Source organism: Nicotiana tomentosiformis, chromosome 6 (genome assembly GCF_000390325.3).
Source record: "Nicotiana tomentosiformis chromosome 6, ASM39032v3, whole genome shotgun sequence".
NCBI lineage: Eukaryota > Viridiplantae > Streptophyta > Magnoliopsida > Solanales > Solanaceae > Nicotiana > Nicotiana tomentosiformis.
The window spans coordinates 91152358-91168097 of NC_090817.1; the positions used below are offsets into that span (position 1 = coordinate 91152358).

At 37.4% G+C, this 15740-nt stretch overlaps 2 protein-coding genes across 3 annotated transcripts; one reads left to right on the forward strand and one right to left on the reverse strand.

Moving 5' to 3' along the window:
* The first annotated feature begins 7412 nt into the window (after positions 1-7412).
* LOC104110432 (uncharacterized) lies at positions 7413-8386 on the forward strand. Its single transcript, XM_009619930.1, has 2 exons — positions 7413-7763; positions 8282-8386. Exons 1-2 carry the CDS (start codon positions 7413-7415, stop codon positions 8384-8386), a joined length of 456 nt encoding a protein of 151 aa, XP_009618225.1.
* Positions 8387-10593: 2207 nt separating this feature from the next.
* On the reverse strand, positions 10594-13548 carry LOC104110430 (uncharacterized). 2 transcript variants are annotated; one of them, XM_070179680.1, is made up of 6 exons: positions 12863-13548; positions 11943-12760; positions 11714-11814; positions 11511-11639; positions 10823-11426; positions 10594-10711 (listed from the first exon to the last, which is right to left on the reverse strand). In XM_070179680.1, the coding sequence occupies exons 1-2, from the start codon at positions 13079-13081 to the stop codon at positions 12329-12331; spliced, it is 651 nt and encodes a 216-aa protein (XP_070035781.1). In that variant the 5' UTR covers positions 13082-13548; the 3' UTR covers positions 10594-10711; positions 10823-11426; positions 11511-11639; positions 11714-11814; positions 11943-12328. Both variants share the same exon structure in this region, with proteins under 2 accessions (XP_070035781.1, XP_033515660.1).
* Positions 13549-15740: the final 2192 nt, after the last annotated feature.

The window sequence follows — 15740 nt, forward strand, 5'->3', positions numbered from 1 at the left end:
ATTTGATTGCACGAGCAAGTTCGTATGATATTTTTAGACTTGCGTGCATATTTGGTTTGGAGTCCTGAGGGCTCGGGTGAGTTTCGAATAAGCTACGGAGTGATATTAGAACTTAGAGAATTGTTGGTGTAACCGGTGTCTATAGCAAGCCTCTGATCTCGCAATTGTGAGATCGGGCTTCGCAAATGCAAAATAAGCAGTCCTGGCAATTGCGAGGTATCTATCGCAATTGTGAAGAAGGCCTGGGCCAGCATGTTCTCGCAATTGCGAGATTTTATTCGCAATTGCGATGGGGGTCTGGGGAAGGATATGTTCGCAAATGCGAATTTCTTCCCGCAAATGCGATGGGCCAGTTGTCGCAAATACGACATATTCTTCGCAAATGCGAAGGCAGCAGAAATGCGAAGGATCTCGCATTTTCAATGACCCCTTCGCATTTGCGAGCTTCGCAATTGCGAAGCTCAAGTCGCAAATGCGACGTCCGCAACTGATAACTTTGGACTTAGACGGGATTTTTCATTCATTCTTCAATTTTTCGAACCCTAAACTTAAGAGGCAATTTTTCAAAGACCAAATCTTTCCCAAATCATAGGTAAGTGATTCCTAATCCTTTTCTTTTAAATTTTTATATCTTATAACAAGATTTCAACCTAGAATCTAGAATTTTTATGGTGAAATTAGGATATTTGGGTAGAACTTAGGAATTTTGAAATTTGAGGATTTAGACCTCAATTTGAGGTCGGATTTAAAAACTAATTACATATTCAGGCTCGGGGGTGAATGGGTAAAAGAATTTTGGTCCGAACCTCGGGTTTTGACCAAGCGGGCCCGGGGGTCGATTTTTCCACTTTTTGGAGGAAAATTTGGGGAATTTAATTTATGCAATATAATTGATTTCTTAAGCAATATTTGATATTATTGAGTCATTTTAGAATAGATAAGAGTGGTTTGGAGGTGAATTCCAAAGGAAAAGTTGTGATTGAAAATTAAATGGCCTTCGGAGCGAGGTAAGTGTTGTGTCTAACCCTGACTTGAGGGAATTAGGAACCTTAGATTACTTGCTAAGTGAAATTCATGTGAGCGGCATATAAGTTAGGTGACGAGTACTTATGCGCCGCCAATTTACCTGTTTTCCATGTTTCTCTGTTTTTCTTATATTGTCTCATTCCTATGCCTAATTGCTACGTGTTATACTAGTGTTGTTCAATTTATTGTTCTTATCATATTTACGGATTTTCTGGTGATAATTGAGTTTTTATTTCAAGGTTGAGATTGGTATTATGGAACCAAATGTTGAAGTAAGGTTTGTACTTGTTATTCTATATCCCTGTTGTTATTTATGCATTGCATTATGGTAAGGGAGAGTGTTAATGCACGAAGGGTGATGTCATGCCATATTGTGAGTGTTAATGCACGAAGGGTGATGCCGTGCCATATTGTGAGTGTTAATGCACGAAGGGTGATGTCGTGCCATATTGTGAGTGCTAATGCACGAAGGGTGATGTCGTGCCATATTGTGAGTGTTAATGCACGAAGGACGATGTCGTGCCATGATATGAGAGTTAATGCACGACACTTACCAGTACATGGGGTCGGTTATAGGTGCCTTGCCTTAGCCTCGTCACTACTTTGTCGAGGTTAGGCTCGACACTTACCAGTACATGGGGTCGGTTGTACTGATACTACACTCTGTACTTTCTGTGCAGATTTTGATACTGGTTCGGGTTGATCGAGATTTTGCTATTAGTCCGCTATCTGGACTCAAGGTAGATCTATCGGCGTTCACAGACCTTGAAGTCCCCGTCTTTTTTTTTTTGTTCTACTGTTTCTTTCATTCAGACAGTTGTATTTATTTCAGACTATTATTTGTAGTAAATTCTAGAATGCTCGTGAATTGTGACTCCAGATCGGGGTGGTAGTAATTAATACAGTTTTATAATATTTCGCACTTATTATATTTCATCTTAGTTAATTATTGTTAATTATGGAATGGAAATAAGGAATTGGTTTACTGATTCTCTAACGTTGTCTTGCCTAGCAAGTGAAATGTTAGGCGCCATCACGGTTCCGTCGGTGGAAAATTTCGGGTCGTGACAGTTGGTATCAAAGCACTAGGTTACATAGGTCTCACGAGTCATGAGCAAGCTTAATAGAGTCTGATGGATCGGTACGGAGACGTCTGTACTTATCTTCTAGAGGCTATAGAGTTTAGGAATAATTCTACTTCTTTCCTTCCTTATCGTGCGGCATTGATTTATCTCGAAAGATATATCTCATATTCCTTTGTATCTACTCGTGTATGACATTGTGCACTCGATATCAGTTATGTGTCGACGGATCGTGATGCCGTAGGTGGACTACGAGAGAGCCAGAGATGCTCAACATTGCCTCAACGTGTGGTTCCAACTGAAGATGCGGACGTATTGAGAGATCAACTAGTGAATCATGTGAGGGGTGCAACGGACCTTGGCATCTAGTTGATTTATACGAGCGGTGAAGGTTAATATTATGGATCATCGTACATGGTGGGTTATGACTTCGCACCGAGTGGGGGGAGTCCACTATCAATGGATGGATTGTGGGGTCATGTGTTATATCAGTTTTGGCCTGAAATGTATATATGTGGTACTTAAAGGTTCCCCAAATATTTACACATGTTTAAGTCCTAAGATTTTGTAGAGGATAAGATTGGGACTTGCGGTATGTCCGCCTACTTAATAATCCTATACTTCAGTACCAAAGGAGTTAGAGAAACAACTTTAAATCTATAGAATGTCTACTCAACGTGGACGTCATGGTTGCGGATTTTGGAGTGCTTCGGAGGAAGTACAGTAGTTGACGAGATTCTGGACTATATGGTTCGTTCCAAGATTTGCCTGTATGGAGTTCTACTATTGTGATCGTTTTGTATAAATAGGGGTAAGGGTTACCCCAAAGAAGATTCGAAGAATATGTTAAGAAATGGGTCAGCTCAACAGTGTTGAGTCAGCATAACAAAAGAAGAAATTGGCCTTGGGAGAGATAATTCTCCACAGGTGTCTGTGGCAAGCCTATGAAGAGGGCAGTATGACTGTTACTCAATATGAGTCCCGTTTTGTGGATTTAGCCCGTCATGCTCTCCTTTTACTACCTACTGAGGGAGAGAGACTGAGGAGGTTTATGGAGGGACTCACTCAACCTATCAGGCTTCAGATGGACAAGGAGACCGGAAGTGAGATTTCTTTTCAAGTAGCTGCTAATGTCGCGAGGAGGATCGAGATGGTTCTTGCATAGGAGAGAGAGTAGAGGTCTGATAAGAGGCCTCGTCAGTTCGGTGGTTTCGGTGGTGCCTCGTCTGGAGGCAAGGGTACTTATGTCAGGGGTCAGGTACCTAGAGGTGGAGGTTAGACCGTTAGAGGTGGAGGACAGGCCGGTAGAAGGTGTCCTAGAGGTGGAGACCCAGTCGTTATTATATTTGTTTTATGGTATGGAAGAGGTCATTACATCAGATGGTGTCATTATGGGTACGACCTCGATTTAAAATAAAGGAATAATTTCCTTAAATCGATTCGGTTCTGAGTATCAAGACGAGTCCTCCTATTGTGCTCCACGTATGAGAAAGCTTCGTAATTCTATAATCTACTTATGTGTTTACTCCTATTGGGAGATTCTATGGAGATAACTACGCCTATTATTCCATGTTGGTCACTACTAAGAGCTGTGAGGCCAAATGTGGCTTTCTGTTACTCATTTCGGTAAGTTTTGATGTAATTTACGGATAATTAATTACAAATTATGAATTATATGCCCTACCGGTGTGGGGTTCATTGCGTGTTGTGATTTTTTGTAACCGAAATTATGTAAAAGGAAAAAATGGAAATTTTCTATTGGCACGATATGCATATTACTTGTGATCCAGAACTGAGGACGAGATCCTCGCATTTTTAATATAAATCGATATGTTTAAACCGGGCTACGAGCTGCGGTGAAAGTTATATAAGGATGAGATCCTTATAAGGAAAAATTCTTGTGTTTAAGTTCTCCCTTGTGAAATTAAATTTGTACTATAGTACTAATAGGGAGTCATGCCTATTAGGCTTATTTGAGAATTCTTGTATGAAATTCTTTGTGCACATTTGCCAAAATATTGAATTTTGTAATTATTGAGTTTTAACCTATGAGGTTGGTGCTTGCCCAGGTGGCGTTAAATCTTACTCGTTAATTCGGGTAAATAATTGTGAGGTCTTCATGCCTCACATCTCGTTATCAATATTGTGAAGGTTTGCAACGAGAGTTTTTATTAACATGAGGTTAATTGGCAATTCGGTAATTGATTATGAACAACTATTAAGAACAAATATCCGCTGACAAGAATTGATGACTTATTTGATCAGCTTCAGGGTGCCAAGGTATTTTCGAAGATCGATTTGAGGTTTGGTTACCATCAGTTGAAGATTAGGGCATCTGATGTCCCTAAGATAACTTTTTAGACTTGGTATGGGCATTATAAGTTTCTAGTGATGTCATTTGGGCTAACAAATGCCCCAGCAGCATTCATGGATTTGATGAACCGGGTGTCCAAACCCTACTTGGATTCCTTTGTGGTTGTATTTATTGACGATATCTTGATCTACTGCCACAGTCGAAAGGAGCATGAGCAGCACCTTCGGATCGTTCTTCAGACTCTGAAAGAAAGCCAGCTATATGCTAAGTTCTCAAAATGCGAGTTTTGATTGAGTTCAGTTGCTTTCTTGGGTCACGTTGTATCAGCAGAGGGTATTCAGGTAGATCCTAAGAAGATTGAGGCAGTCCAGAACTGGCCTAGACCCACATCAGCTACAGAGATCCGTAGTTTCTTGGGTTTGGCGGGCTATTATCGTCGATTTGTGGAGGGGTTTTCATCCATAGCAACCCCGTTGACCAGATTGACCCAGAAGGATGCCTCGTTCAGGTGGTCAGACGAGTATGAAGCGAGCTTTCAGAAGCTCAAGACTGCTTTGACTACAACACCAGTATTGGTGTTACCCACAAGTTCAGGATCTTATACAGTATATTGTAACGCATCCCGTATTGGTCTGGGTGCGGTATTGATGCAGGGTGGAAGGTTATTGCATATGCTTCGTAGAAGCTGAAGGTTCACGAGAAGAATTACCTTGTTCATGATCTAGAGCTGGCAGCCATTGTTCACGCGCTGAAGATTTGGAGGCACTATCCTTACGGTGTGCCATGTAAGGTATTCACTGATCATCAGAGCATGTAGTATTTTTTCAAGCAGAAGGAACTCAATTTGAGGCAGAGGAGGTAGTTGGAGATATTGAAAGACTATGATATCACCATATTGTATCATCCCGGGAAGGCCAATGTGGTGGCCGATGCTTTGAGTAGAAAGTCAGCCAGTATGGGTAGCCTTGCATATATTCCAGTTGGTAAGAGACCGATTGCATTGGATGTTCAGGCCTTGGCCAACCAGCTCGTGAGGTTAGATGTTTTCGAGCCCACCCGTGTTCTAGCTTGTACAGTTGCTCGGTCTTCTTTGTTTGAGCGCATCAGAGATCGGCAGGATGACGATCCTCATTTACTTTTCCTTAGAGATACAGTGCGGCATGGTGGTGCCAAGCAGGTTACTATTGGAGATGACAGAGTTTTGAGGATGCAGGATCGTATTTGTCTGCCTAATGTGGATGAACTTCGTGAGTTGATCATTGAGGAGGCTCACAGTTCTCAGTATTCTATTCACCCGGGTGCTGCCAAGATGTACCAGGACTTGAGGCAGCATTATTGGTGGAGGCGAATGAAGAAGGACATAGTTGCCTATGTATCTCGGTGCCTAAATTTCCAGCAGGTGAAGTGTGAGCATCAGAGACCTGGTGGTTTACTTCAGAGGTTAGAAATTCCTAAGTGGAAGTGGGAGCGTATCGCTATGGATTTTGTTGTTGGACTCCCACGGACTCAGAGGAAGTTCGATGCAGTTTGGGTCATTGTGGACAGGTTGACTAAGTCAGCGCACTTCATTCCTGTGGCAGTTACCTATTCCTCGGAGCGGTTAGCAGAGATTTATATTCGGGAGATCGTCCTCTTCACGGTGTGACCGTCATTCTTATGCCTAATTGCTACGTGTTATACTAGTGTTGTTCAATTTATCGTTCTTATCATGTTTACGGATTTTCTGGTGATAATTTAGTTTTTATTTCAAGGTCGAGATTGGTATTATGGAACCAAATGTTGAAGTAAGGTTTGTACTTGTTATTCTATCTCCTTGTTGTTATTTATGCATTGCATTATGGTAAGGGGGAGTGTTAATGCACGAATGGTGATGTCGTGCCATATTGTAAGTGTTAATGCACGAAGGGTGATGTCGTGCCATATTGTGAGTGTTAATGCACGAAGGGTGATGTCGTGCCATATTGTGAGTGTTAATGCACGAAGGGTGATGCCGTGCCATATTGTGAGTGTTAATGCACGAAGGGTGATGCCGTGCCATATTGTGAGTGTTAATGCACGAAGGGTGATGTCGTGCCATGATATGAGAGTTAATGCACGAAGGGTGATGTCGTGCCGTTTCTATTAATTTTATGGTGAGATTGAGAGTAAAAGCTCGAAGGATGATGTCGTGCATTTTTTCTTGCTATATTCACTATTCCTAGTGATTCATGGTATATTGACTGCTCCAGTGATCATTCTGTTGTAGTTCTTTCTCTTGTATTCCCCTCAGTATTTTCCCCTCCCGACATTTCCTGTTTAGTTATTCATTTCTGTTATTTGTATATACATTGTTAAATTGTACAAGTTGATTTGTAGGTGCCTTGCCTTAGCCTCGTCACTACTTCATCGAGGTTAGGCTCGACACTTACCAGTACATGTGATCGGTTGTACTGATATTGCACTATGTACTTTCTGTGCAGATTTTGATACCGGTTCGGGTTGATCGAGATTTTGCTATTGGTCCGCTGTCCGGAGACTCAAGGTAGATCTGTCGGCATTCACAGACTTTGAAGTCCCCGTCTATCTTTTATGTTCTACTGTTTCTTTCATTCAGACAGTTGTATTTCTTTCAGACTTTGTAGTAAATTCTAGAATGCTCGTGAATTGTGACTCTAGATCCGGGTGGTAGTAATTAATACAGTTTTATGATATTCCGTACTTATTATATTTCATCTTAGTTAATTATCGTTAATTACTGAATGAAAATAAGAAATTGGTTGAATGATTCTCTAACGTTGTCTTGCCTAGCAAGTGAAATGTTAGGCGTCATCACGGTCCCGTTGGTGGGAAATTTCGGGTCGTGACACTCGGACAGGCATGAAGGCATTGAAAATGCAGCGGCAATATTGTATCCACAAGTACCTCACTGTGTCTGCATATGGCTTCTATGGAATAATGTAAAAAAAAATTACAAGAAGAAGCATTTGCAGCTCAAAGACATATTCTTTACTATGGCCAAAGCATACACAGTTGAGAAGTTTGATTACCACATGGCAGAGGTAGAGAGAATTGATAAGAGGGTCAAAGATTACTTAATCAATATTGGGTATGAAAGATGGTCCATAGCACATTGCACTATCAACAGAACATTGACAATGACTTCAAATATTACGGAGTCGATCAATGCGATGCTCAAGGCTGCTAGGGAACTCCCAGTACTGCCCTTACTAGAGTACATAAGGCAATTGATTGGACGATGGAACATTACAAACCAAAAGAGTGCAATAAAGTCATTTACTGATCTTGGGGAAAAATATGATACAATGTTGATGGACAATCTCGAATTGTCATATCGGATGAAGGTATGAATAGAATCTATAGATACTTGTGCATATAATATGTAATCATGACGAATTCACGGATCTGTTATATCTTGAACCCTTTATATGATTCTATTAAACTAGTATCCACTTGCACGGCACAGGGAGACCAAATTGATTAAAGTAGGTGTTTTCTAATATTCATTGTTTGCACAAAGGAAATATTATCGTGTTCAAGTAATGGAGGGTCTTATCTTCGTTACCCTAGGCTTCAGGTTTTTTGTTTCATTTCAAAGCTGGTTGGTCTACTTCCATTCTCAATTTCTTCTGGGGCATGCAAGAAATTAGTCATTTTGTAAGCAAATTGTTCAACTTTTAGGCGACCACCAGCATGTATATAATGCTTTCAATTTATTGTAGCATCTATGCCTACCCCACTACTGAAATATTGGTTAGTTTGACATGATATTAAGCTATTTTGAATCTTGTAGGCTCTTCAATATATGTATTTTGAGGGCATATGCTTTGTCACCACTAATGATAGTTGATAAATTTTGTAGGTGACCTCTTCGACTAGTTACTTATATTCAGTACTTGATAAGGGTAAGCAGAGAATGGTGTTCCTAAAAGACAACTTACAGATGTGGAAGGTTTCAGTTGGATGAGCTGCCATATGCACATGCATGGGCAATATTAAAATACAAATACATTGATCACATTGAGTATTTCTCTGTGTACTACGCCAGAAATTACCTATTGAAGACCTATGAAATTCCAATTTATCCGGTTCCTAATGAAAGCACATGAAAAATTCCTGCAGAAGTTCTAGATGAAAAAGTTTTGCCACCAGACGTGACTAAATCAATAGGAAGGCCGAGGAAGGGGAGGTGCAAGCCAATATCTGAAAGGGAACAAAAAAGGTCGATTTCATGTGGACAGTGCGGAGAACAAGGTCACAACAGGAAAACTTGTAGAAATAATCCAAAGAGAGGATGAAATATGTCAAACTTAGAATTACTTGTTATTTTACTTTACTGGATATCATAGAGATTTAGAAGAATCCAATATATCAAGAACTGTATCAATGCATAATGTCATTTGAATTTTAGATATAAATAAATATCTGATCTATCATTTAAAATCGTGTTGCAAGTGTATTTTTTAAATTATACATTTGTTTGATTAAAAAAGAAGTTGTATCACCTATGTTTCATATTTGTATCTCTTGTGTATCACCAATGTATCAGTTGTGTATCATGTTTATATCATCTATGTATCTCTTGTGTATTACCTATGTATCTCTGTGTATCGGCTCTTACTCATGTTTGCATTTGTGTAATAACAAAGCTAACTAAAGCAAAACAGACGTAGCATCTAGAAACCTCTGCAAATAGTTTTAGAAATTTGCAAATAAGTGGCTTCATTAATACATATTTCGAAACCAAACAAACTGCAGAACTCGTTGTGTAGAAACTAACTGTGCAGCAATCCAAAACGAATGTATCATCTATGTATCATGTGGGTATCCTATCTGTATCATGCATGTATATGAAAGAGACAGTGTATCACAAACTACCGTATATTTTTCATATCTTGAATTCACAACACAAAATCAAGGGAGGAAACACCAAAATAAACTAAACTGCAACACTCCAACATTGCACTAAAATTCATTAAACCTTTATAACAGAGCAGACATCTCATTTGCCATACAAATCTTAAAAGTATTCATAAAATTCAAACACAAACAAATTCGATCCGTCTTACAACAATGACAACATAATAGAACACAATACAAAACAAAATTATTGAGTTCATCCTACAACAATGACAAAGGTAACTACTTCTTCCGCTTTCGCGACTTATTCTGTCGATCAATAATCTCATCATCACTTTGCGCGTTCAGTTCCATCTTCTTTCTAGCATAATCCCATAAGAGAGCACCAAATCTGCACTGGTGTGCATAGGCATTGAAATTTTTAGGAGGCGTCTTTCCCTCAATGAAATACTCGACAAATGATGCCGCAAATACACCGCAATCACTACAGAAAATAAAAATAATAACAATTATCAAACTGTTGAATCTAAAAACAAAACAGATTGTGTTGAAAGAAATTCATATGTTTCGACTTGTCGAGGCAGTCCTTCAACCAGTTTTACGTCAAAAGGGGTAATCAAGTCCTTTTATTTGTAGACACCAATGTGCCAATTGATATCTTTTTTGTTTAAATAGAAATGTGTGTGCATGAAAAAATGAGGCAGCATAGAATACATGCACATTGTGTTATGAACTTTGGCTTGATGAGCAGCTCCACCGCGCATAGAGTCATACACTTAAATGCACCTATCCTTGAAGGAAATCACAGCCATTATTCAATGCCATTGTTCCGCAACATTAATTAGCATTAAGACCTGCTCGACAGTGTGCCATGGAACATTGGCATCCAAGACATACCCCTGAATATACTTTGCAATGATATGTTTCGGATTGCACACTTCACTATCTCCATCTGTATCAATAAACGCCTGCCACAACTCATTAATTTTCTCGTCGAAGTACCAATCCGTGGTGGTGAATGTTACATGTAGGTTTTTGTCATACTTCCCCTTCTTTCTAAAATAATATAACAAAACATCAATGTGCTAAAACAAAACATAACAAATAATTAATCATTGAAGGCTTGTAAGCTTTAAGCGGCTACGCTTTTTCAAACCAAATTCACAGAAAACAAAGGAAAAAGAATGCTCACTACTTCTCTTGTGCCAGGCAAGATAGCAATTAATAATCTGTTCTAACTTAAGAGTCCTGATCATGTGTACACTGGCTAAAATTTAAAAAAAACTGTAAAAGTAACTTCTTACATACCGAATCATTCAAAGGCTAACCATTATATGCCAAAGTGTAAAACCACTTTTTGTCTTCAACATGATATACCCCAAGATCATAAGCAGGATTGAGTTCACTAACATGGTTCGGGTAAATTTTATTCCTAGTAACAGATATACACAAAAGAGATATAGTGATTTGATTTAAAATAATTCTACAAATGACAATATATTAAAATATAAAACTGAACAAAACTCAGAAGCTGGAAACATACTTCTTTCTGGACTTTCCTTCTTTGACCCACGCAGCAAATATATTCAACAAAGAGTTGTTAATGCCAGTTCCGATTTTGAGAATGCTTAGCAGCATAAATTTGCTTTTTTTTCTTTCGCTGCAACAACACCAGTACTGGATCCTGAATCAAATACAGTAATGAACGGAGACTGCACGACCTTTGCAAGACATATCTTTCTTTTTTCCATTTGCGGCGAAACTTCAGGAAGTAATTCAGGCTGGTATAGAACAATCTGAGATTTAGGAACCTATTTCTAAGATTGTTCCTTTATCTCCCCTGCCGTCTCATCAACACTTGCATTCACACAAACAGCGCCAGTCTGAGATTCAGGAACCTTGTCTTTCTCATATTCTGCCTCCATCTCCCCTGCCGCCTCATCTGTAGTCTTACCAATAGCGGCAGCATGTGCTACATCTGGTGTGAAAGTTACTTTAGCAACGAACATGTTAACTTTCACACCAAAAGGTTCTTCCATGATATTGACACATAACTGATCTGCTGCATCGAGAACAATGTTGTTACAATGATGCACACTGGTATCTCCTTGAGAATGTGGAACATTTTTGCCTTCACTTTCACGGACCTATTTTTTTTAAAAAGAATCGAATTATCAAAAACAAGAAAGAAAAAGAAAAAGGAAAAGTGCATAATGCACAACTAAACACACCTTACAACCATCCATGTCAACATCTTCATTGCCACCAAACTCCATATTTCTCACAAAATTATTATTGTCTTGACGACCACTGGTGTCTTCCTCTGGATGTGCACCATATTTGTCTTCGCTTGCACCAAACTATTTTTAAAAAAAGAATACAGTAAGTTAACTAAAAAATAAAAGGAAATGCACAGTGGAAAAGAAATACATACCTTGAAATTTATTAACTCAAAGACTTCCTTGAATTTATCAGAAACATATTCCATGAAGGACTTTAACTACTTATGAAAGTCTTTTGTAATTGCTTATGTTTCTGCAAATGTAACAAAAAGTGCTTCAGTACTAAATGTATCAAAGATGTATAAAAATTGTATATTTGATGTATCACAATGAATTACAGTGTATCATATGTATAACCCATCAATACATAAAAGTTGGTACCTTATTCCATGTGTTGTTGAAGAAACCAGTAGAGAAGTCCTCACGTATTGGCATGTCTGTCATTTCCCAATTCAATATGTGTGGTATATGATCTCCAATGCGAACAACAAACTTTTGATAAACTACAGTGCAACATTCATAGAACCACACCTGTAGTGCAGAAATCCACCAATCCTATAAAACTCAGACTTTCCCCTCAACATGTCCCTCATCGACTTCATTAAAGTTTGAAACGCAATCTTACCCCAGGGAAAAGACACATACTCACCACTCTCGACAAGATGGAAATCATGTTTACTTATAAATGTCTTTTGAGCCTGAGTGGACATTAGAAATGTGTTTATGAAATAAATGGGTACAATCTTAACTGCGTCTTCATCAGACTGTCATTTCTTCTTCTCAAAACAATCAATAAGCGACTTCTTTGACACCGCTTCAAAATAAAGAAAATAAGTATCCACCAACCTATTGGGTCCACTGAAGTTACCCTCAACATGTTCGTTGCCACAACAGTTTAAACCAATTACAACACCAAATTTTCGAAGACCAAAACGTAAAACACATTCGTCATTCAATTTCACATAAAATTGATCACACTTATCTTGAACCAACTCCCTAAACATTAAAGAACGAATAAGTTGTGCCTGGATAGAAACTTGAGGTAAATCAAGGAAATAGCCAAAATAGCTTTCCCTAAACATCTGAAGCTGGACATCAATCAACTTTGACTGTAAAACTGATACGATGTCCACATTAGTGTATGATGTCCAATGAGTAACAGGAAAAGGCTCACCAACTGGAATATAAAGCTTCCAAGGCTACAAATAAATGACACAAATTAAAAACATACAAATACAAACTAAATCCAATTTTAAAAGAAGATTCAACAATAGAAAAAATATAACTGAAATTGTATGTACCTTACAAACTTTGTTAGGAATTTTAACTTTTTCTGCCTTCTGAACCTTACCTTTTTTTGGTTTGACACCCATATTCACTTCGTCCTCCACGACACGTTTTCTCTTACCTTCAACACCATCCACTCTAACCATTTTGCTCTTCTTTTTCTCTGATTTCCCAACAACATCCTTTCGAGATTCTAACACTTTAACACTGTCGGAACGATTTTTTCTTCCCATATTTCATTCGTCAATCGATTTCTCAACTAAAACTGAGGTTGAATGATGAGATAAACTCATCGACCTAGTTTCTCTTCTTATGTTGCTCGATTTCTCATTCGAAACCGACTTTGAATAAGGTAATGAACTCATCGAACAAGTTTTTCTTGTCATATTGCTCTGTTTCACAATTGAAACTAGGTTCAATGAGAAAAATTTTAAAAATTATTATACGAACAAACGGTTACAAAATTTTGTGAAGAAATTGATACAAAACTCGACCAAAACTAACAAAATCGTCTATAACATATACATACGATGAAGTCTAACTAAACAATTCTGTCGCAAAAGCCTAAAAACACATCACTTCTCCAAAAGCACACGCAATCCGAAAAAATATACAAAACAAGAGATTTTCTACTCCAAATTATCTGGAATCAGAAGAAATTAACCGCAAATGTTTCTTGCTTTGTCGTCAATTTCAGCAATTTTGGTTCAATTTAGCAAAAAATCGCATATATATATATATATATATATATATATATATATATATATATATATATATATAGAGAGAGAGAGAGAGAGAGAGAGAGAGAGAGAGAGAGTGAGTGAAAACTCGGTGTCTGTATTATAAAAATAATGGATACAACATTAATTGAAAAAATTTGGACCCAAAATGACATTTGGGCCTTTTCTAGTAGATATTTTATTTTGGCCTAATTTTGATTGGAAAAGTTTATAGAGTGACAGTTTGAGTAATTTTCTCAAGATTGAATGGTAACCCTACAGATAAAAGTTCGGTTTCACTTGTCATTCTCCTAATTAAGTTTCTTCTAAACCTCCAAAATAATTAAAAGTAAATATAAGCATGGGAAAACAAGATGGAAACATTGTTTCCTACATCCTCAACCTTAACGTATCAAAATAATACTTCCTCCAATGATCGATTCAAAGTTTGAATATGAATTGATTTATATTTTGGTCTTAGTTTGGGCATCAATTCCTTATACATTTTAATACAGACTTTGACATATTCAAAGACTAAAAATGTCCCAATAATTATAATTAGAGATGTTTAAAAATGTTTGTAAATAAAAGGCAAAGAACAAAAAAAAAACTTAAACTCTTCCTTACAGCAAAAACAAACTCTTCAATCCCAAATAAAGTGCAAGAAAAATTAACCATATTTTAAATACAATTTTCTCAAATATTATCAAGAGGAATACTTGTACCATAGTTGATCCAAACCATCAACTATTGTCCGTAAATATTATAATCATGGATATATGTACCTCAATCAACTTATGATTTGCTCCTTAATTGCTAATGCTTAAGATTGTATGTTAATATTATAATAATGGATATAAGTACCTCAATCAACTTCTGCTTTACTCTCTAATTGCTACTGCTTAAGATTGTAGTTAAGAATAAAATTGTTGGAATTTCAATTCAGGCTTTTCACTCCCGTTTGGCCATAGATTTTTGCTTCATTTTTTCAAAAAATAAAATTGAAAACATTGTTTGAATTATTTTGGGAAAAACAATTCAAAAATTTTCAAGTTTCCAAAAACTGGTTTATGACAGTTTTTGGGTGAAAATTTTTCTTCCACTCACAAAATTTCAACTTTTTTTCAAATAAAATATATGTCCAAACACAACTTCAATATTCAAAAATTAGTTTTCAACACAATTTCAAAAATTCTTTTTTCAAGTTTCAATCAATTCTATGTCTAAACGCTAACTAAATCCTCTTATTTTGAGGAGAATAATAAATGGTGAAAAGTGCATGTTTTTTAGTATGTTTGTATATTATTTCTTATGTGAGTTATGGGAGATCACATGATTTTTAAAGTGAAAATATGCTCATTACGTGTTTCTTATGTGTAGAAATGAACTTGCGCGAAAAAAGGATCAAATAGGAGCAAAATTGGTGAAAATATAGTTAAAGAAAAAAGTCTCGGACATACCAGACCAGGATCGGAGCAGAAGAATACAACAACTGAGAGCGGTCTGGGTCGCGCATCCAGACGCGCCCCCGACGTTTCCAATTCGAAGTAGAAGTGTTAAACCCGCCCATACAAACCCTAATGGATATAAATACATCCTAAAATATCCTTTTTGAGGGGAGACGCTACTTTGGAGGAAGAGGAAGACTTTCGAGAGGCAAGAACACGCTTGGAACAAGGAGAAGGATTCAACTTCACATTTTCCCTCTTTCTTCCTATTTTTCATGGTTATGAATTATAGTATTGTAGTTTTACGTACTATTATGAATAACTAATTTCTTATCTAGGGTTTTGATGGAATCTTTTGTAGGATAAATGTTTGTTACGTTTTTATGTAACTTAGCCTTTGGATTTCTCTACTTGGTTAACTACGTGCTTATTTTAGTTGATTGAATGGCCATCGATTGATTGTTCCTATTTATTATGTATTACTTGGAAAAGGATACATTTAGGTGGTTGTTAAACCTTACTCCTAACGTATGTGAGGAATCAATACGACTGGTTTAAAGGTGAGTTTAGAAATAACAAAGCCTTGACGTTATAGTGAGCAGTAAAATAGTACCAGCTAGCGTAGTTTGGAAAAATATGTCTAGTAAATTATTTTAGTTGCTCGAGAGAGAATTACGACACCTGAAATGCTCACGATCAATAGAGAATACTTAGGCGAAATTGTA